The sequence below is a fragment of the Mchenga conophoros genome, linkage group LG22 (assembly GCF_057382185.1).
Source record: "Mchenga conophoros isolate Kocher_MC1m ecotype Shallow Benthic linkage group LG22, M_conophoros_male_GT1.1, whole genome shotgun sequence".
Taxonomy (NCBI): domain Eukaryota; kingdom Metazoa; phylum Chordata; class Actinopteri; order Cichliformes; family Cichlidae; genus Mchenga; species Mchenga conophoros.
The window spans coordinates 34,030,022-34,053,245 of NC_140546.1; the positions used below are offsets into that span (position 1 = coordinate 34,030,022).

At 41.6% G+C, this 23,224-nt stretch overlaps 1 protein-coding gene across 1 annotated transcript; it reads right to left on the bottom strand.

The window, feature by feature from the left end:
* Positions 1-7,574: 7,574 nt before the first annotated feature.
* Positions 7,575-21,771, bottom strand: nsun2 (NOP2/Sun RNA methyltransferase 2). The gene is made up of 19 exons (XM_085262479.1): positions 21,564-21,771; positions 20,969-21,126; positions 20,656-20,760; positions 20,471-20,576; positions 20,271-20,342; positions 17,776-17,860; positions 17,472-17,664; positions 16,849-16,923; positions 16,556-16,686; positions 14,908-14,981; positions 14,674-14,804; positions 14,055-14,151; positions 13,699-13,910; positions 13,456-13,548; positions 13,235-13,370; positions 9,657-9,737; positions 9,098-9,236; positions 8,411-8,450; positions 7,575-8,302 (listed from the first exon to the last, which is right to left on the bottom strand). Exons 1-19 carry the CDS (start codon positions 21,627-21,629, stop codon positions 7,981-7,983), a joined length of 2,316 nt encoding a protein of 771 aa, XP_085118605.1. The 5' UTR covers positions 21,630-21,771; the 3' UTR covers positions 7,575-7,980.
* Positions 21,772-23,224: the final 1,453 nt, after the last annotated feature.

Genomic DNA, 23,224 nt, shown 5'->3' on the forward strand with positions numbered 1-23,224 from the left:
GAAAGATTAATCTGAATGGAGGCGTTTCTGCTAATTTAATTCTGGAGGATCCCATGAGCATGCACGGATTAAAAAGCATGCAGTTCACAGGTTCCCTGACCCTCACCTGCATTTTAATTCACTTTAACTCAGGGGTGGGGAGTTAATTTTACCAAGAGACCACATGAAAAACTGGGACTGTTGTGGAGGGCCGTATCAATAAGCTTATAAAGAGATGTGCAGCCCTTCACACTAGTCCCAGTTTCTCATGTGGTCCCCTTGGTAAAATGAACTGCCCACCCGTGTTCTAACTTGAGATTATGAGCAGTTCTCTTTTGGCGATTTATCAGCAGAGACGGGATGACGGCTCTGGGGCTCTGGAGATGAAGCAGGCACACTTCAGGGGGTACCGACAGGTAAAAATTAACCCCAAACTGTCATCTTGACGTACTACCCCATCTTTCTCGCTGTACTGCTGAGAAGGATAAATCTTGGCACCATGTATAAGATCAGTCAACCTGACAGGCTTAGAAAAGATTTTGTAAGAAATGACCCCTGTTCGATTGACTCTTGGTTAGTTTTAGGAGAAGACTGTGCTCTGTGTAAAGTATCCAACGTGGCGTCACTTATTGAATTTGGATAAGCATTCTGAAACTTTGACAACCATGGAAAAACACGAATAAATAATTAAATAAAAACGTATGTAAAAAGTGTAATACAATGTGCAGATAACATGCGTATGATATCAACAACTTACATGTATTGTAACATGCATAATATAATGTAGCATATGCATAACGTCAAACGCATACATGTAACACAACCTACTTAATATATCTAACATATATGTAAGGTAACGTACACGTAACATCAGCGACGTAGACGTGATTTTGCTGTTCGAGATCAGCTTCTAAACGTAATTACATTTATATGTTTTAAGGATTTGAATGTTATAAAATAAAAAATAATCGACGTTAATAATCCTGGTACCCTTGTTTATATATGTTTCATACATACTGATCAACACGTTTTGGGGAACTTAGGGAACAGACATTTGATTTACATAACATTTGGTAATCATCAACACAACAAACACAAAACATGATATAGAAAATGTTAAATGCAAAGTCAACAGATTTTTATTTTTATTTTCTCTCATCGATGAAACATAAACTACATAAACCAATATATAATTCATAAGAATATTTAAAGCCACAAACTAATGACATAACATGCATAATAATTATCGATTATTAGTGCATGTTATTATCAATATATACTGCTAAAAAACACTTAAACAACACAATGTAACTCCAAGTGTTCCCTTTATTATTTTGAGCAGTATATTTCTGATTATTATAACATGGTATTGTCTAACATTTGACGTTTTTGTTGCTACTTTTAGGAGCCTTGTATAGTGTTAGAAACATTGCGTGTGGGCTCTATTTAGCTGCTGGTTCCAGTAATTGTGGGGAGGACTTAAGTTTTCCTGCTACCCTGTGCAATGTGGATTTAGGTGAGATGAATTTAAGGCGATGCAGGGTTTAAACTGATATGGCAGCATTAATCGTGCCATATCAGAAATGTGCATACAAGGACATGCCCACATGCCCGTATGGGACAGAAACAGAGGATGAGGGAAGAAAAAAATGAAAGGATTAAAACCTGTGAAAGCTGCAGCATCATGCACTGAAGAACAGAGTGTGTATCAGAGATAGAAAGAAAATAGCACGGGACGGGCTCTGCCTCGTGTGCATGTGTGGAGTGGGACGAGAGCCTGCTGTGAAATTGTTGTATTTTGAGTGTGCACGTGCACACATGGACACAGTCACACTCCGGCTTTGCACAATAGCACTATCAGGCAGAGCCAACAGCCATAACCAGAGATTTACCAGCCGATTTTAAAAGGGCGAGCAGTTGTGTGTGCATGTGTGTGTGAGTTTGTGAGCTGAGTGGGATTTGGTTAAGCCAAACATGAAACTATATTCCCTCAACACACCAGCCCTCCTCCTCCTCCACCTCCTCTCTGTCATTCTCTCTCCTTCTAAGTGTGTGTGTGTGTGTGTGTGTGTGTGTGTGTGTGTGTGTGTGTGTGTGTGTGTGTGTGTGTGTGTGTGTGTGTGTGTGTGTGTGTGTATTTGCCTCCCTCAGTCCCTTTTAGTGTTGCATAACAGCTTGATTATATAATCCCAAACATATATGCATGGCCACAAGGTTGAGCGCTAGAGGGCACGAAGCATGCAAGAGTCGAGGTGGAGGAGGAAAGACAGAAAAGAAAGAGGTGAAGGAGGGACACTGTGAGCGTACTTCCCATCTGGATTAGATTCTGACACCATCCCACATTTACTCCTGTAAATCCCTTCATGTTGATGTAAGCTCTCACTACATGTTGGCAGAGGAGCCGCCATGTTTTAAATCATTCATTTCTTTAATTAGTACAAGGTGACATGCAAAGGATTGTGTAACAGCCAAATGATGCAATAACCTGTTACAGCATCCTTCAAAATAAAACAACCCTTCAATCACTGACCGTGCCCGTGGAACAGATATAGGATTTATTTGTCCAATACCGAAATTTGTTGATTTAAAAATATGATATTTTGATAGATCAGTAGATATTTTATTATATTCCTCAGATGTAGTTTGATTAAATCATAACTAATTTTCTTTTTTTTACATTTTCATATATCAGCTGTTATAAATGATACCATTTATTGACTCATAACATCAGCTGGGCTCTAGTTTCAAGTGATTCATTTTTCAGTGTTGGGTGTAATGCATTACTGTAATCACATTGCATTTTTCAGTTGCACAGTAATGTGTTAATTACATTACAGTTATGTCGTTACTTGTGATACAAAGTTTCTTCAGTTATCTGTGCAGCTCAAAAGTTTGGGTTTGGTTTTTTTTTCTTTTTTGGGGGGGGGCTTATTTGGACATTTTACAGAGTGGCCATCTTTTGATCTGCTGAGCAACTGAGATGCAGGAGCGAATGTGGCAAAGTTGAAATCCTGTGTGAGCAGTTAATGGGGTAGCATGCCTTCAGATATTTGCATCTGAAGCTGACACATTCAGATACCATCAGATTATTAGAGAGGGGTGAGTAAGATGGCCCAGTATGCCCATGTGTCCTGGAGACAGGATCTATAGCAACACACATTATAATTTGAGGACTTACGTTACTGGTAGAGTAGCCAAAAATTAGACTCAAGTAACAATAGCACTACCTCAACTCAGTTTTACTCAAGCAAAAGTAAAAAGTAGCCAAGAAATTACTCGAGTAGCAAAGTATTTAGTAAAAAATGCTACTTGAGTACTGAGTAACTGATCATAACGTCTGATTTAATGTTTAAAAATGAGATAATCAGACAGACAAAAACAAAGTTTAGCGCCAATTTTGGTATTTTAAAGACTGAAAAACAAAACCATGATTACAAAATAATAAATCTAAGCAGAAGAAACACTTTTCCACATCATTATTAAACTAATATTTCGAGTACATATACATTACCTACCAGTTCTACTCTACATCTCCAAATGGCACAACAGGTTCAGTGGCTAGAATAACATAAAAACAACAAACCTCATGTTCAAACAAGAAGTCTCACTTTAAGATAAACTGTAGGTTTGTGTCTGTCGCATGCAGTTTTGGTTAAAACACGTTTTTTTTATTCATTCACTGAAGTTACTCACCCTAAGTAGAGTATCCAGAATTTTTTCTCAAGTAAGAGTAGCGATACTTTTTTCTAAAAGGTTAGTCAGGTGATTGTAACTGATTACATGTAATTAGTTACTACCCACCTCTGCTGGCCACTCACAGAAAGCCAAAGCCTAATATTCAAGCTTCTTGTTACCTCTGATAAAAACTGAAACAGAACAATGTCTCTGTAGCTGCTACAACTTTTCACATCCGATGCACTGCTGGTGCAGTTTTTCCACCACTTATCCTGCTTTTTGTATGGTTAAGAAATGACATCATTAATAAAGGATGAAGGGTTTCTTTACTCCTATGAGGACATTTTACTAAACCTTTTAATCTGCACCACAGTGCAGAAGGGAAGGGTTCACAGAACTATTCTAAACTAAAATGCTCCCTGAAAATACAAAAACTGTGGAGGACGAGAAACATCAGTCAGACAGTTGTTTCAAACCTGGAACCATCGACCTCTCTGACACAGAAACATGAGACAAAAGGGAGAGACTGGCAGAAAACAACCACAGAACTCGAGTGTTGGGTTACATTAAAGTCATCGCTAGAAAATCTCAGTGAATCACACAAAAAGAAAAAAAAACAAAGCACAACAGCGCTCCAGTAAAATTGGCGTTCTCAGGGAAAACCAAGAGCAGCAGCTTAAACTGAGTTGACAGTATGAGAACATTTTAGAGTGTGAGCTTTTGGGAGGCCGCTAGTGTTTTTACAAAGCTCCTCTGAGGGAGAAAGATAATCAAAATGGAAAGACATGGTTAGTGGTATGAATAAGGTTTGAGACAAGGACTAAATGGAAATTTAACTGCAAAGTAAAAGGCAAACAGGGAACAGTGGGGAGCTACAGTAGGAGAGGAAGGAAAAGACGATGTAAAGTTAATGTGTGTCCCTGAGCACAGCTGATGTTATTACCAGCATTATTAAGCTGGCAGTAAACGTCACAGCTAAAAGGCATCCCTCAAGCTGCCAAAACGCACACACAGGACTGTGACTCAGTAACGGCTTTTGCCTCATCTCCAAACCTTTCGCTATCGCTCCGATTCAATTTATTCGTCGCCACCTTTTCTCTAAACCTCCATCCATGCTCCCATCTCTCGTCATCCTCTCAAGGCTCTTATCATTTCCAAACTCTTTCCAATTTCACGTGCCATCCTGCCTCGGCCTGAAGAAAATGAAGCATTTTTCCTTCCCTTCTTTCATCCTTGACTGATAGCATTTTAATGAATACAAACATTTAACGCATTAAATTAAATGTCAGCACTTTACCCACACACACTGTTAATACTGTAGATCTGTGTCTGTGAAACTACCATAAAACATTTCATGTCCAACACACTGTATATAAAGGATGGAAGTGCAACTAATGCGACACTCGCTGATTTCTACACTCTCCATTGTGAAGACAGTGTTAGCGATTTGGCTGCTGCAATTCTGGCTCTTTGGAAGCAGAAGTGACCATATTTAGATAAGGTGGTGATGTGCTCGATTTTCAGCTACCAAGCTAGCTAGCATTACTGGCTAACAATCCCATTATGTGTTATTGTCGGTGGCCATTTTGTTTATTATTATTATTCCTCTGCTAACTAGTTTCACACCAGTTGCCATTCGTGCACTGCGTGCTTTTCTTCAAATTTGTGAAATTTTGTACAGTTCCTGAAATATTCTACTTTTTCTGTCGGTAGGTTGACATTGACTTTGAATAGAGAGACCAGCCTCTCTCAATTTTCTGCTGTGGGAGTAAATTGGGCCGATGTTCTCCCACACTGCTGACCCTACAGACACCGATGTCACACATCTTTTTTATTTTTCACTGTACTTTCTACTTTTTCTGTTATTTTTACTCAAATCTACAACCCTACAACCATTATTTTAGCCTCAAAATGTAGCTACAGTTGCCTTCTTTCACACAAACACTTCCTCAGAAATGTATACTTTTTGAACAGAGCCATTTGTTTCAGAGGAATACCATCCTGTGCTCCCATTCACTCCCTGTTTAATTTTTCCAACCAGTTTTGGAGAGAAAGAAAATAAACTCAGTTTTGAAGTTGCGCTCCTGACCTCAACTGAAGCACTAGACACACCAAAATCCACAGATGTGTAGAGCATCTTGTCAGGATGCTCACACCTTTTAAAACCCACCAGAATCACGTTCTGTTTGTAATAGGAGTGGAAAGCGCTTTTCTCATATATAAGTATTATTTGTGGATTGGTCGGCCTGTGTCTGGCCATAGTCCTACTGATATGAGTGGCTCGGTGGGTAAACTGCTACTTCCCTTCTATTGAACTGAAGGTTGTAGATTCAAGTATAGCATGAGCTGTTTTTCTTTTACTCGACATCGCACAATGTTCAGCATTTAAAAAAAAAAAAAAAAAAAAAAATCATACTGCTTTTGCAATGTCAGCCATTTACATTTATTGGGTACACCTGTTCTGTTTCTCATTATGAAATTACCTTATGATTAACAGAAACACATCCAAGAAAATCACAGTCTGCAAGTAGCAACAATCCCACTGCAATTTCTCCAGCAATCGCAAATTCTAGTTAATAAACTAAATAAATATTAGAAGTTCACATAACAAACATTTCAAACTTATGAAGAAGAGCATCTGCGACTGCATATATTGAACCTTAAAGCAGATGAGCTACAGCAGCAGAAGAGCATACCAAATACCACCAGACCCAAATTTACTAAGCCTGGTCTGATGAGTCTCAATTTCTGGTGCAACATTTGAAAGAATTTGGCGTAAACAACATGGTCAGACACGTGCAATCCTTTAGGACCACAATGTACCAGATAACCAGTACAAGGCTAAACATGTCCATCACTGATGTTCGGTACTTGAAAACAGGAGTCTGTGGGGACTGTTTCGCTTTGGCTGCCAATCTCAGTCGGCTACCCAGGAACGTGAGTGCATCAGTGTTTAGTTCTTAACATCTAACACCAACTCCTATCCCATACTTGTCCCCTTTTACCACTGCAAACACTGTTATTACATACCCACAGCTTTAGGAAGTGACATGAAAGCTGCTTTCCTGAAAGGTAATACCCAGCGCTCTGCACTTCAGAGGTCACAGATGAAAAAGAAGGGAAGAACGGATTAAGGACAGTTTGGAGCAGAAAACAAGAAGAGCGGAGGAGTGCAGGATGCTCTCCGTGGTCCCTCTGTTCTATCACCAGACAGAGGTAAGGGGGCTGGTTGTCATGGCAGCTGTTGTCATGGCAGCTGGACTGAGTAATAAACATAAGGAGGAAATGTCCAGCCAGCCAGTGAAGTGAAGGCGCCGTGGCAACCGCTGCCTGAAATGTGGTTTGACCTTCGCTTTAAGAAGTGGACTTGTTGTTGAAACTCAGCATTGTGATGCATCAGTGTTTAAATACTTTTCTCAAATAATATTGAGACACATCTACAGGAGGCTTTTTGGTCATGTCATACACACTTTGTTTTTTTAACCATTTTGGACCAGAGTGAAATCCCACCCCCACCTAACTTTTAATCTTATATAACCTTAAGGATTCTTTTCTCCACTCCATAAAATAAATGAATGTGTAGCTATCACCAAGCTTGCCAGTATCAGATTTAATTTGGCACATCAGCCTGTAATCCAAATGTGGCTCCTTAAAACCGACAAGGTGGATGTGGCCATCTTTTATTTACAGTCTATGCCCCAGCCTCTGCGCCCTGTGTTCTACAACCAGCTGGAAACTTGTTATTGTCTTTGATAGCTGGAAACCACAAGCATGTCACTGAAAGTAACTTACCTGCAAGAGTTTATTTAATATCCAACCTTCACCATCTACTTCTAACCAATCCCTGCTCAAGCGCCCTTTTGCAGATCAGCAGGGCCGCATTAATCTTAAAGTGAAATCACTTGACTAGTGACACAGTGAACCTTTTAAGCATTTAATCAGCTTCGTACTTCTGCTTAATTACAGGTGTAAAAAATAAAACAGCAATTAATAGAAACCTCCTGAAATGTGAGCAATTGAATGAAATGGATCTGTTCCACTTATCGGTGGACTATATTTGTTAAAATGCAAAAAAAAAAGTTTATAAAATAATATAAGCCATTTAACTAAAATGCTGACTCCTAGAGAGGCTCCAATAAATGAAAAATCCCACGGGAGTGCATCTCTGGGAGGGAATCCTTGTGCACTGGCAGTGTGGTGAGCAGAGGAAGCCGTAGCGGTGCGTTACCCTCCTGTACCACGGCGTGTGGTTGTGGACCTGGTCAACAGCTCTTAAAGCTCCGATACGTCAGTCAGTCCTTTCTCATTACAATCACCTTCACACTCTCAGCTACTCGTCTCTTTGTCACCACAGTCGGTCTTTGATTCTGATGATCCATTTTCATTGCCGTTCTCCAAATCCACCTCTTTGTCTGCTGCTCTTTCCTCTTCCTGCTCTTCGTCCTTCTCTGCCGCATCCTCTGCTTCCTCCTTTCCGTCCTTTTCTCCATCACTCCGTTTCTGCCCGAGGCCCTGTTTGTCTCTGAAGACCTCCACACCTAACATTCGGAGGTAATGAAACCTCTCGTTGCGGGGGACGAATGCTCGGATGGACGTCTTTCCCCTCCAGCCACACAGCTGGATGGGACACTGAGGTTCCCCCGGGTTACTGAAAAATAAAGGACGATGGTGGGTCGCACAGTTTAACCAAACAAAAAACAGGCTGTCACTTCAAAATGCAAACATCAGAAACACTAAAAACATGTTACACGCTTACTTTGGGTTTGGGATGTACTTCAGCACAATGCTTCCCATTCCTGTGGAGAGAAAACTAAAGTTTTACAGGAAGTAGAAAGTGATACAACCTACCGTGACGTTAGGTTATACGGCAGGAAAACGTACATAAAATATGACCACTGACAGGTGACATGAGTAACACTGTGGGTGGGTGGGATATATTAGAGTGGGAGTGGGAATTTGGTCAAAGTTGATCTGTAAAAATATTTTTTTGATGAGAATTACAGATTCCATTTTCACTTTCATTCGTTGTCACTTATCTGCTGCTTCCTAACTTACATCATTTCCATTGGGAAGGGGAAAAAAAATTACATCATAAAAATCATACTTAAAGGTCGACAGTAAAACCCAGTTGTGAACTCAACAGGGTCAAAATGAACCAGTGAATCACTGTTTTCCTGCTGGTGTCGCCTCCTGAATCGGAGCATGGATGGGATTCTCGAGCACGACCCTAAAACTTCAGCCACGGCGAGTGACTTAAAATGTGTCGAGGAACAAAAATAACTGCGTTCTCAGAGTGATCCGACCCACCCAAACTGAATGTCCCGTGATTTAATACGCTGACGCCATAAATGTATATCTAAGACAATTTAAAGACCAGTGTGCACCCTGGATATATTTTCCCCGAACACACACAGTTGGAGAGCATATCTATATTTGACTGTACCAATTTTCTGGGCCTGTGCATGTGCTTCATCCTCCAGCTTGCTGAGGTAGGGGTTCTCCTGGGTCAGCAGCACTTTGATGTCCTCCACACTCACCCTAATGATCCTGGAGCGTATATATGGCTGCAGAGTGTAAATACCCTGGTAGGACAGAAAGTACATGTGGCTGACAATCGGCACAAAGAAACTCTTTCCAGTTACACGCAGCATATAAAATGAATTCATTATCAACTCGTTTGAGTGTGAAATCGGCCGTCTGGCTCACTTGTTATTCGGCTACAGCTCTGCGTTGGCAACAGTAAAGACAGCAGGAAGGATTTCTTGCATATTTGAACATTAAATTAAATGTATTATAACCTCAAAGTATATTTAAGTTGATAAAATAATAGAACTATAAAGTTTTTGTGCATCACGTCACTGATGAATGACTGAACAGTCTCCAAATCATGCCGCTTTTAGTCAAGATGATAGCCAAAGAACAAATGGAAACACAGATTTATATACAGGACTGAACTGTGACTGCCTGAAAACTGTGTGTGTGTGTGTGTGTGTGTGTGTTACCTCCTGAGCCAGTCTAAAGGCACAGCCAAACTCCTCTCCTTCACTATTGCGAGACCACACCTTCACACCTGTGTTTATGACCTGAGAGACAAAAAACAGAGTGTAATGAACCACGTCCATATAAAAACACCACACTGAAATAAACAGAAAAAAAGAGACAGGTTATTTAAATTCCAATCAGTGACTAATTATGTTTCTTGTAGCTTTCCTGGTGATGCAATTGTAATTACACTGAACTCTCTTCCTCCAGGCAACGACTGTACAAGACATCGGCACACAGCCCAGCCGGTCTCTGGGGTCCCAGCAGGTGTGGGAGCAACTGTGTCAGTGATTTGCATAGTAAAAACTCTACCACACACATGCTGTTCTTTTTATAAGGGAACTAAAGTCAATTTAATGAGACTACTAAGGTCAAGGTGATCCGCAAGGCTTCAATCATCAGGCCTAGAGACTGGTCGGCAACCCCTTGGCAACTGATTGACGAGTGGTTGCTGGAGGTTGCAAAGATGCTGGCGCACCAAAAACCTCATCATTGCTTTGATCACTAGCAGACTGCTGCTGTCACCTGTAGTTTGCATGGAAGACGCCAACTTGTATGCAAACACTCATGTTTTACTCTCAGAGGTGACGTGAAACTTGAACAAAACTGGAAACAGAAAATGTTGCCAGTGTCTAGGCTTGTTTCACCAAGGTGCAATCAGCGCTCAGGTTTTCCTGTGGTGCTGTTTACATGTCAGGATTATTTTGGTGTGAGCTGAACATTATTGGAGATGCCTGCTGTAGAAATGTTTGCCTTCTCTTGAACATAATGGAGCCAGAGGCCTGTATAGTAAAGCGAGGCTGTGAAGGTGATTCACCTCTCAGCAGGATATATCACGACCGTAACTTTATGTTCCAGATAAGAGGGCTGCAAGTACAAAATAACCATCTACTCCCTAATCGGTCCTCTAGAAAATAGTCCCCTCATTCCTGGAAGACTCCTCAGACTTCTGTGTACAGTGAGCCTAAAAGCCTAAAGACCCGATGCCAACACAGGTCCTACTTACCAATTAGAAACATGTTCTGATGTTTATTTTTTAATTTCTCAGACCATTTAGCGCCCGCTGAAAGAATGAGGCTGAATTTCTTTCAGCTGGTCTTACACACCATTACAATGCACTGAGCATCTCATTAACTCAGTGAAACACACAGCTGTAATTTTAGTCGGATACTTTGTGTCTTAATGATGGTGCTCTGAAATCTTTACATACACTTTTTCTCTTGTTGCCAGATTTAATTCCTGGTTTTAAACAGATACTTTATAATCATGCTTTTCTAGTTTTACTGACCACTCAAAGCCTTAAGTATACAAACACTAATACATGCTTTTAAAATGAAATAGGCCTACAGATTATGCATGTTTTTTTCCTACCACACATACACAAATGGCCTGGTATTTATTAGAGATGGCACGATACCACTTTTTTTATGTCCGATACCGATATCATAAATTTGGATATCTGCCGATACCGATATGAATCCGATATAGTGTTTTTTAATCAACAAAACTGTTTTTTAAATATCTTGCTGCATTTTGTATAAGTTCATACTCAAGTTTAAAACAACAACTACACTAAAGCTATTCTGTTATACCTGTATGCAAAAAAAAAAAATTTCATAGTTCAGCAATACTGATCAATCTAATAAACTTAAACCTACACCATCCTCCCTATTCTGGTATTTTAAAGAGTACTTAGCGTAAATATTAAGCAACCTAACTAATAGGGTTCCAACTCCCAGCAACAAAAATAAATAAATAAAAAATAGGGAACCACCCCTCACGCTCCACCTCATGATGCTTAATCGACGTAATCAACCTTAATTTCAAATCACTTTTTTTTTTTTAATTTGATGCAGTGTGAAAAAAAATGCACAGAGATCAATTATCTTTCAAGAAATATTAAATAGATTCAACATCTTTCTTCAACAAAATTGCAGACTGCACAGATGGTACCTTCCCAAAGTAAAAAGTACTATAGCTTACTAGGGTATATATATTAGACTTAATAGTCACTATATACAGTAATTGACTTCTATTCATTTTACATCAAATTAAAACTTTGGGTGTCAGATAATTATTTATTAAAAGCTAGACATTTTAAATGAGAATAAGAAAGAAAAGTATGTCTTTGTGCCCCGTCTTCCCCGTTCATGCCCTATCGGCCCCCCTGGCTAAACTTTGCTAGATCCGCCCCTGGACAGTTACAAGCCGTCAGCTACGTAGAAAAAGATCCTCGAGTAGAAAGTAATATTAAATACATTCTAACAACAGCTGATCAAGCTTAAACGTGCTGCTGTTGTTCAGCCGCTGGTTTCCTCTTTCTGGTGCAAAGTGGGCCAAAAGCAAACTAGAGACACGGACTCGCGACAGAAAAGCCGATCAGCTGATCGTTAAGCAGTTTCATGATTGAAGTAGCAGCCGGAGAGCGAGAGGCAGTCGCTCGTTAAGCTTAAGGCAGGAATGCTTTACAAACATTCAGAGATGGACTTACACACTTGCTTTACTTCTCTCGGGATAACTTTGTCGGAGATGAAATGCCGGGTTGCTAGCGAAGCTCCACATGCTATCCAGACCACCGACAGGTCCCGCATGCCACAGCCGCTCTATCACGTGATGCATACTGCTCCGACTGCTAACGTTCTGAGGTGAGTTACGGCGTGTTGCAAGTTTTGTGAGGTGCTTTCGTGATATTTAATGGATCGGATTACATTTTTTATTTTTCTCCGATATCCGATCCAGTAATTTAGGTCAGTATCGGACCGATACCGATACGTAATATCAGATCGGTCCATCTCTAGTATTTATACAGTGCGTTTATCCATCACATACACACCAACACACCTGGATATCTGAATGACAACAATCTGGGTTTCAGCATCTTGTCCGACAACATCTAACCCGGCCTTCATGAGACACATTGACACAGCAATCAACAGACACCCTCCGCATTTTCACTGGTCATATACTGCACTACATGACAGGTTAGGTGAAGGCACTCCACACCACACACGGACTGTCATTTACTCCCACTATGTTAATGTAGACGTTTCTGCACACGATCGCTCCAGAACTGAGCAACTCGTAACACATTTAAATGGATAAACAGGACAACAAACCAGAGGAAAAATATGAAAATTAAGATCTTGAAGTTTCCGGTTCCTTTAAGACAAAGTGACTAAAAATTGAGAAACAACAAACACCGGGGAGAACAAAGAGCCCGAGTCCCCACAATGCCACCTGTGCAGGTCCTGCAGGGTGGAGGACCAGAGGGATTTGGGAAAGGAGAGGCTCCCATCTGTTTAAGCTGCTTCCCTCACACAGAGACAAACGCACAAAAAGAACGGAAAAATAACAACAACACAACCAACCAAACAAACGAATCAATGTAAAGCCCATAAATCAGCACTTAGGTAAACATAATGCTTCTTCCTCCAGAGGATCGATACAATGTCTCCAGGACATAACTGATTATGGATTGGCTGTATCAATTTTCAAAAACACAAATGTTTCATCTTCATTATCAAACACGTGTGCCTACCTTCATGCGTTCGCTGTTATTGAGCAGGACATTACGGAGCTCTTTGGACACCATGTACAAGTTCCTCTTCTTGCCCTCATGGGTCCGAGTCAGGACGTTGAGTTTGGGGAAGTCGGGAGACAGATCATAGAAAGACCTAGAGGAAAACAGGAAACACGCATTTATGCTGCAGAAAAATGTTGAAAACACCTATTTTACATTGAAGACAAGGGTGCACTTACTGTATGGTGGTGAAGACGGGGTCATCATCACTTAAGAACACAAAGGGGTCTTCTTTATATCCAAACAGCCTCATCTTCTTTGAGGGTGGAGGCCTGAAAAAGGACAGATACAAAATGTTTGCTTACATTTTAAAGAGCTTGTTTGTGGGTCCAAAACTGCTTTTGTTTTTTTAAATCTGTATTTATAACCAGTTAAGAGTCATAAGTTTCCATTTATTAGTTCATGAGCTCAGTGCGACTCACCCACACATCCCCTCTGGTTTAGCATCCTGACCCACAGAAGCTCCTTCGGGCGTCTCATCTGCCTCCTTGTCCACTTTTTCCTCTTGGCTGTTCCTCTCCACCTTCTCAGTGGAACCTTCAGGGGGGAGATGTGGAGTGTCTCCTGGTGACGGAGCCTCCTTGGAGCTGCTGGTTTGGGCAGCTGAGCTCGACAGCTTGGAGTCTTTCCTCAGCTGGAGATGGAAGAGGAGGAGAGTGAACAGACAAAGAAAAAACAGCTCCAGGTGTGGTTAATAACCTGACCAGGTGGGCGAGGTTAGGTGAGGTGAGGCACGTGGGGTGGGGGGCATCGTGTGTGAGTGTTTAAGATGAAGTACCTTAGGATATCTTTTGTTCCAAGGCATCGGGGCTTTCTTCACCAGCACAGCCACAAAGAAACCTCCAGTGTTCTGGTGATGTGGCAGAATCCTCATACTGCCATAAAACACACACACAGAAAAAAATTAATTTAAAATAAATAAATAAATCACAGCTTGGGGTTTGATAGAGCCCCTGCTGTGAAGACAGCATGTGGGAAAAGAAAAAGCGCCTTAATCAACATGTGACAACAGCTCCCTCTGCTGCCAATATCAAGTCATTGTGAGCACTGACGCTTAAACATGACATCATCCTCCGTAATGTGAGGTTGGCAGGTGCGCCTGCATCTACTGCACACTGGATGTAAGTTCAAAAAGCACAGTTTACGGTGGTGAGAGGTGACGGTGTAGGATGCTCTCTACTGTACTCCAATTCTGTAAAATGAAATTCTGTATTTTAACGATTCTTGAAAGAAATCAGCCAAAACAAAGCAGGCTAACAGAAACGTTTTAAGGACACTTGTCATGCCAAGATTGAACACTTTAATAAGCTATTTCACACTATTTTTAAGAGAACACCTTCAATTCTAAAACGCATTAGCATGGACCTGCATCTGTTTGTCTGGGACTGCTCACTTACCATCTCTCCAGATGAAAGCTTGCCAGTTTCTCTGAGTCTTTTTGCGGGAACATGGTTGGTCGGATCTGCGTATGACGACTACTCGGGACCTCGGACCAGTCCGTGTACCACTGGCCTTCTTTAGTCATCAGCTACAAAGAAACAGAAATAGTCTGGGTACAGATCTACAATTCAAAAGTAACGACTGGCATTAAATAAATAAATAAATAAATAAAATAAAATAAAATCCAGTACCTTCCAGGAAGTGACCCCAGGCATCCACTTCAGCCCCGGCAGGTCAGCTGAGCAGTCAGCCAGCTCCAACGCTCCTGGTAACATGAAGCAAGAGAGCAGCCAGTCTTTATAAGACATGACATTTACACATAACTTTCATAAAACAAAGTGAAATATTTAGCCTGTTGAAAATTGAAGAGCTGAGGTGTAGCTGCTGACACTGACAGATCATTTCCTGTGGATCTGACATGGATGAACTTTAGGGAATGTCCACGCTCATGTATCATCTCAGGTTATGACAGCATAATTACACATTACCATGTCCAACACACAACTGAATGCAAGGTATCCTGTCATGTCAGACTGAATGCAAGAGAAAAACGGTAGTTTGATTACAGACTTTATTAAATGATGGACAAGCCACGGTGAAAAATTTGGTTTGTGGAACTGCGAGTTTGCCACTAAACCATCCCATCTTGGTGTTTGGATGGAGATGATCTGACTATGAATTGCTCTTACAGTAGCAACCACAGATGCCACCAGAACTGATATCTCGAACAGCCACTTGTCAATAACAAGGTAAACATAGTCTAAATGATCTCCTGCTCTTAATCTAAATTTGTCAAGTAAACTTTTTCATCTCTGCTATATACAATACAGTATATAGAGAGCCGAGACGACAAGGCTTCAGCTGCATTCAGTGGAAAAGAACAAGAAATATAGGAAGAGTAAGAATAAATATACACTTTAGGACTAAGATAAGGAGAGTAAATATACACTTTGAGGTAAAAAGGCTTAATAACAGTCTAAAATTTACAACTGAAATTTAAAGTGACCTTGAAGTGGTTTAAAATGACCAACATAGCAGCTTTACAGTTTACAGTATGAATAAATAAAAGAATTCCTCGGTCGGGAAACCAAATAAAACATCTACGCCGTAGAAAAAAGAAAGAAAAAAAAAAAAGAAAAAACACTATTTTGCTGGAGCGCTATCAGCCGCTGCCTGCTCATGGCACCGCCGGAAGTACCATTTGACTTTAATTTACAAGATTCAGTTTAGAAAAAGAAATTAAAAGAAAAAAAGGGGGGGGGGGGGGGGGGGCACACTGGATTTACAAAAATGAAAAATGTGCCACCTTAAACTTGGTCAAAATTGTCAATGCTTTCTAATATTCAAGGAAATCTTAGAGATAACTTTGCAAGAGGGACTGTAGTCTAAATCTGACTGTGTGTGTGAGCGGCTGACTTGGGTTTCAGTGTCTAAACACAATTTACGATGAATATTTGTCAATTTTTCTGTCACAAACCTAAGTACAAGTCATTGAGCCTCATTTACTATAAAAGTGTGTAAACAAATGTCTGTATCCACCCAATTTATATCATCACCAATTTCTCTTCTTCACCTGGATGTAAACGTGTTTCCTTAGTACGCAAATTGTATGAAGATCCACAAGGTTGTTGTTTCATATCGACTCAAATTTTGTGCACGAACTCATTTTTTGTCCACAGTAAGAACGATTCCACACAAATATTAGTAAATGAGGCCATTGTTTTATTATCAAACCCTGCTCCACAGCAACAGGAGTTCAAAGTAAGAAGCATGAAACAGCTAAAACATTAATATGAATGCTGACCTCTTACTGTGTGACCCAGAATGTGTGTTTGTTACCTTCACTTTTCTCCAGCAGTGCTGCTATGACAGCCTCGTCCTCTATGGGGTTGAGTGAACAGGTGGAGTAGACCATCCTCCCTCCCACAGCCAGCTGTTCCACACCACGCACAGCGATACGCAGCTGGAGCCTGGTGAAAACACACGTGTGCGCTCTGTAATCCTGCCAACGTTTTAAATTAAGACCAAAAGCGACACACTCCATTCCCTTGCTGTTTAGTCAATTTGGTGTACCACACGACTGCATTCCTGTGTTGTAGCTTAGGTGTGAGCGCGCACTGTCCTCCACTCACCCGTGGAGATGCAGGCTGTTGCTGGTCGTCCATTTCTTCCACACGTCTATGTTCTTCCTCATGGTGCCATCCCCACTGCAGAGCACAGAGCAGCAACAGTCAGAACACCCACCTCGTCTTGGCCCGAGGCGGTGAAACCTCCACGGAGCCTTTTTTCAACTTGTCATGGGGCAAATAAAATGTCTGCGAAGCACAAACTGTCTGCTTCTGTCTTCATTACTGCTTTTCCTCCCCTCCACGCCTCTCCCCTCCCTATGTTGTTTTTGGCAGGAGACTCCTGGCTTCAGCACTACAGCTGCCCAAACTCAGGCAGCATTTGCAAACCGGGGCAGTTCTGCTTTGGCCACAAAATGATGCTAAATTTCGAGAGATGAAAGATGTGGACAAATGTTTTACCACCCTACTGAAACCTGAAGGTCGCAAAGACACTAACAGCAACGTATGAGGACGGTGCATTTGATGGAGAGTGTGGTACGTCATCTACATCTGCCTCATAAAATCTGCTTTCCTGTCAAACACCCACACATAAATCAGAGCTTACTGATCATTCACTGTTTTAGCAGCTTCATAACCCCAACTCTCTGCATGAGCGATGCAGACATGTAGCGGATACGTCTGCTGACCTGCAGGGCACATCACACAGGATGCGGTCATAGAAGAGGACGTCCTTCTTGCCATTGGAGTTGATCTCCAGGGTGGGGATGCAGGAGGCGTCGTGGTTCACCACCATGATACAGGGGCTGTTGAGCCGCTTGGCTTGGTGCACGAGCAAGTAGCACCGCTTATTGTCCACGTCATTTGCAATGACAAAGCCCTCTGAAAGGTGGAGATCAGGTTTGAACTTATATACACTATTAATGCAAGAGAATCTTGGTTTTTTTTTTTGCAATTTAAAGACAAAACATGGATTTCTTCCAGTTTTCCTACCTGGAAACGGCACATCCATGTCAGCATGAAGCATCTCGATCAACTGGGCTGTCTTCGACCCTGGAGCTGCACACATGTCCAGGATCTGCATAGAAACTCTTTTTAAACTTTGATGCCACTTTATTGTTACCAACACAGACTCCTGTGGGAGGACAATAAGTTCACGGTCGCTGAAGGACATTTGGCAGAGTGTAGTCTCTGCTAATCAGTTGTTCCTGTCCTGTGTTTTCCCATCTGACTGGCTCCCTAGCAAAACTGCTTTTGTGGCAGAACTCAACACAGACTTCAGCTGCCTCGTCCCACAGAGGAACCGACTCCAACTCAGTTGTCTTGCTTTTCTGCTGGTAACAGTCAGCCTTCTACTCTGGAGATCCCCTGTGAGCAAGAGGACCAATGTAACCAGAACCCGGAGTGGGTGGAGAACTGGTTCGTGTGCCGACACACTGAGCTAATCGAGACTGTGGAACAAGGACAGAACAGCTCGATCTGACTGAGGATGAGAAATAGCTAACTATGTTGCAGTTATCGTAACACAAATTAACTGGGATATAAAATATTTGTCAGGAATAAACTGTCCTTCATCTCAGGACTTCACACCTCTCACCTCCCAGCCATCACACACACCCCCGGCTTCTGTGGACTCCAACATACACACCCCTCCCCCAAAATCCACTCTTTCTATCTCAGCACTTCAAGTGAGGAACGAGCTTCGCAAGATCAAGGTGCAGAAGGCTGCAGGTCCAGATGGCGTCAGCTCCAGGCTCCTGAGATGCTGCGCAGATGAACTGTGTGGCATCCTAGGATATCAGTTCAACCTGAGCCTGTCACTGGGGAAAGTACCACAGCTGTGGAAGACCTCCTGTGTGGTACCGGTACCAAAGACCTCCCATCCCAAGGACCTCAGCAGCTACAGGCCGGTATCCCTGACATCGCATCTGATGAAGACCCACGAGAGGTTGGTTCTGAACCATCTGCGCCCCCTGGTGAGGTCTTCATTGGATCCGCTGCAGTTTGCTTACCAGCCTGGCATCGGGGTGGAGGACGCCATCATCTACCTCCTGCACCGAGCTCTGACTCACCTGGAGAAGCCTGGAAGCACTGTGAGGATCATGTTCTTTGATTTCTCCAGTGCTTTCAACACCATCCAGCCACGACTTCTGAGGGACAAGCTGGAGATATCGGGAGTGGACCACCACATGTCCCAGTGGATACTGGACTACCTCACAGGACGTCCACAGTATGTGAGGACACAGGGCTGTATCTCTGACACGCTGGTCTGCAGTACGGGGGCCCCACAGGGAACTGTGCTGGCACCGTTCCTCTTCACCCTCTACACTGCAGACTTCTCCATCAGCTCCCCACGCTGCCACCTACAGAAGTTCTCTGACGACTCTGCCATAGTCGGCCTCATCACAGGTGAGGACGACTCAGAGCACAGACAGTGGACTCTGGACTTTGTTGACTGGTGTCAGCAGAACCACCTGCTGATCAACGCCGGCAAAACCAAGGAGTTGGTGGTGGACTTCCGGAGACGCAGACCCACCACACTGACAGCGGTGAACATCCAGGGAGTGGACATTGAGATAGTGGACTCTTATAGGTACCCGGGTGTTCACCTGAATAATAAACTGGACTGGAGCCACAACACTGATGCTCTTTACAGGAAGGGTCAGAGCAGACTCTACCTGCTGAGGCGGCTGAGGTCATTTGGAGTCCAGGGAGCGCTTTTAAAGACCTTCTATGACTCTGTGATGGCATCTGTCATTTTTTTACAGTGTTGTACGTTGGAGCAGCAGTTTATCGGCAGCTGAGAGGAAGAGGTTGGATAAACTCATCAGGAAGGCCAGCTCTGTTCTGGGATGCACCCTAGACCCAGTGCAGGTGGTGGGAGACAGAAGGACTCTGGCCAAAATAACATCTGATGGACAGAGTCTCCAACCCCATGCATATAAATGTTGCTGAACTGCAGAGCTCCTTCAGTGACAGACTGCTGCATCCTCGATGCATGAAGGAGCGTTTCTGCAGGTCCTTCCTCCCTGCAGCTGTCAGACTGCACAATCAGAACTGCTCCCAACAAACACAGATGTTTACATCTCCGCTATAACTGCAATAAGTTAATTAACTGATTCGCACTACAACCTGCTTTGCCTCTTATCTGTAGTTATTTTTATTTAATTTATATATAATTGTATATAGTAACCACTGTCCTTGATGTAAATATGTAAGAAAAATTGTGTATGTTTCTGTTCCATGTCCTGTGTACTGTTTGTTTGTATATGTGTCTTTTTGGCTGCTGTTACAACCAAATTTCCCCTTGTGGGACAATTAATTAAAGGATTATTCTAAACTCGTAAGGACCTAAGATTTTATTTATGAAACCATGTTCATCTGATTTATGCACACACCCCTCACCAGCACAGAGGGTAAATTTGCACACGAGTTTAAAACAGAGAAAAAGTTCAATTGCATTAAGTATAATAAAACTGTGCTTTTACCTTGTGATGGGGCTCAATCTTCAGAAGCAGAGGAGGGATCATGCTGACAGCTTCTTGTCGGCTGATGTTGCCCTGCGAGGACAAACAAAAGGAATGTCAGTCTCTCCACTTCTTTACCAACTTCCTGACATGTTTTGGGGGTTTTTAACCCCCTTCCACTGGTAACACAAATGTGATCTTTGGGATTGTGACTGACTCACCGACTCTGTCTCGCTGACCAAAAACTGGTGGAACTTCTCCAGCAGGGGAGACTTCCTTATGATCTTCCTGCTCATGTTGGTGTGCCAGGCCTGCTCATCAGGGTACCTGAAGAGGACAGTCCACAATCTGGTTTTAATTTGAATCAGTGCATCTTTTTAGTCTTGGGGAAAACATGATATATTACCAGCTGAGAGGCTGCGGAGCTTCGATCTTCTGACCATCGATTTCCAGCTCCTGAATATCCTTGAAATATTTTTCCTTCAGACAATGAAGGATCTCCTTGGCATGGCTGGAAAAGGAAATTAGTAGCATTTACATTAGGGATCTAATATTTCTCCTTATGAATGTAATTAATGATTAAGCATTTTCACCTTGTAATTAAAAGTGGAATTTCCATGAAAAAGTTCAGAACAACCTACAAAGGGGCACATACGTTCCAATGACAACCTCCTACTGGGGTTAAGCATGAGCCCAAGTTGTAGATCTGTCCAGCTCACCTCTTGTATCCAGTGATGCGGATGGTTGCTGGCAGAGGTTCCCTCATTGCTTCCATGAACTGTTCAAACTCCCCCTCAGGTACCAGACCTAGCTCCTTATAGTAGTTCTCAAACAGCTTGTTCTCCTTGATAATGTCAGCATACCCAGCTCCCCAACCCTGGGACAAACAAATATGTTCATGCAAACTAACAGGAGACAAAATTGCTACACTGAATGTCGTTTGATAAAATCAAATTTAAACTTTACTTGCTTATGAGTAACAGCCTGAACAACATACCATACGATCTGTTACATTTAACTCTGGTGTCGTGCTGAATTTGGCCTATAGTACAACAAGCTGTTCACATATATAAAGATATACAGATCTTTGTTCAAAAAAAAAAGGGGGGGGGGGGGGGAATGGTGGTCACACATGGCTTTGAAAACAGCACGGTAACCAGCAGCAGTTTATATCTGCTACTTTCAGTAAAGGTAACAGATATAAATTATCCCTGCAGTCGCTTCCTTTCTGCAGTTACTTTATTTAAACATTCATGTGCGGCGTGGCTAAACACAAACACTAGCTAGTTTGTCTGGAGCAGGAGTTTTACTTACAGCGGTGTCTCTGTTGTCCCTGCCAGCATTCTGGTTTTTCTGCCGCTGTCTGCTTCTTTTCCCCATGTTGGAATAGCAGACAACTCTGGAGAAAAGTCTGCGGAACAACGTGGTGACTGGACGCGAGCAAAACAGAGCTGTTGCTCAGCTAAAGTGTAAACGTGCAAGGCGCCTGATGATGGACAGGCTGTGTATCCACGGAACGTGCTGCTCTGACGCACGTGAATGAGGACCCCTTGAGGTGGCCGCAAAATCTGCCTGAAAGAAAGCAGAAACGCTCCGGTCTGCACTTTTCTGAAATATTATTATTACAAAAATAAAGTTTAAATTGTTTACGTGAAACTTTGCAACCATAAAAATTGAATTATATAAAATACATTGTTCTAATTTCTTGTTTACTATATACATTCCAGCTTGAATGACGATGACCGAATTTGTATAAATGTATGTTTTCCTAAATTAATGCCATTAAAGTTGTGCAAATTAAATAACTAATATTTATTGTCGAAATCACAAACTTCACTTTTTTACACATTATTTAAAAAGTGTCCCAACTCGTTTTTTTTTTAAATATAATCGTAATATGTGCCATTGTGGGATTTTATGCAAATCATTGTCTATGAAAATAACAAAGACTCCCTTAACATACATGTGTTCGTTATTTGGCCCTGAATGTTATATTAATCCTACTTCATCAAATTTCTGTTTTAAAAATAAATAAATAAATAAATAAATAAATAAATAATAACCAGTGATCCTACACGATCAGGAGTTGATCAACCAAACGGGTCCCTTAAAGGTCCTATATTATGAATCATCATACTGCCTAGTAACCACCCAACAACCCGTTAAATTGACCTATTTTAGCAATTATGCACTTTTTGCACCTTAAAATGTTGCATCTTTTTTATTTCATCACAGCAATTTTATACACACAAAACACTAGTTAAATATATTATCTTCACGTTGCATGGCAACCAGCAAGCAAAGAGGTAAAATGATCTGTTTTTCTTTTCTTTCTTTTTTTATCCACCAACAACCCCCTATGAAAGCATCCTATTCTTTTATTTCCATAACAATAACATGTAATTTATATGGACAAACGCTGTATTAAACATAATATCATTGCCTAGCAACCACCTAGCAATGACCCATTTTTTGCAATAAGCCACCTACATCTTATGAAAGCATTGTTTCATTATAACTTCATGGCCGACAGCATGAAGCACTATACAAGCAGTTTGCCAAACATATGTTAGGAATTCTTTTTGGCCTATAGGGGGCTGCATAATATACTTTTATCGCTGACATCTTATCATCTTAGATATGCAGACACATAACAGACACAAATCTGTTACTATTATTGTTATGATATCGTTTGGTCCTTTGGCCTTTCTTCTCTCACACTTTCCATAATCTTCGCCTGCTGGTTGGTGAAGATGATGGCCATGTCCCCAAGTTTAACACTTCATGTTAATTTTAAAATGTAGTAAATGTGTAAACATGAGTGAAAACACAGCCACTCTTTGTGAAAAATATTGATGAACTGAAAATGCTTGTATTCTATATGAAACATTCTTTGTCTCTTTTTGTGTGTTTATATGTTAACAGCAATGAAAAGTAAAAACAATGTTTTATATAACAGTATTAAAGTGACCGTA

Coding starts and splice junctions, on each gene's coding strand:
- nsun2 (XM_085262479.1), bottom strand. CDS start 21,629: ATGGGGAAAAGAAGCAGACAGCGGCAGAAAAACCAGAATGCTGGCAGG. Junction 13,549..13,698: donor AAACCAGAGGGGATGTGTGG/GTGAGTCGCACT, acceptor GTCCTTTTTCAG/GCCTCCACCCTCAAAGAAGA. Junction 8,451..9,097: donor TGCACAGGCCCAGAAAATTG/GTACAGTCAAAT, acceptor TTCTCTCCACAG/GAATGGGAAGCATTGTGCTG.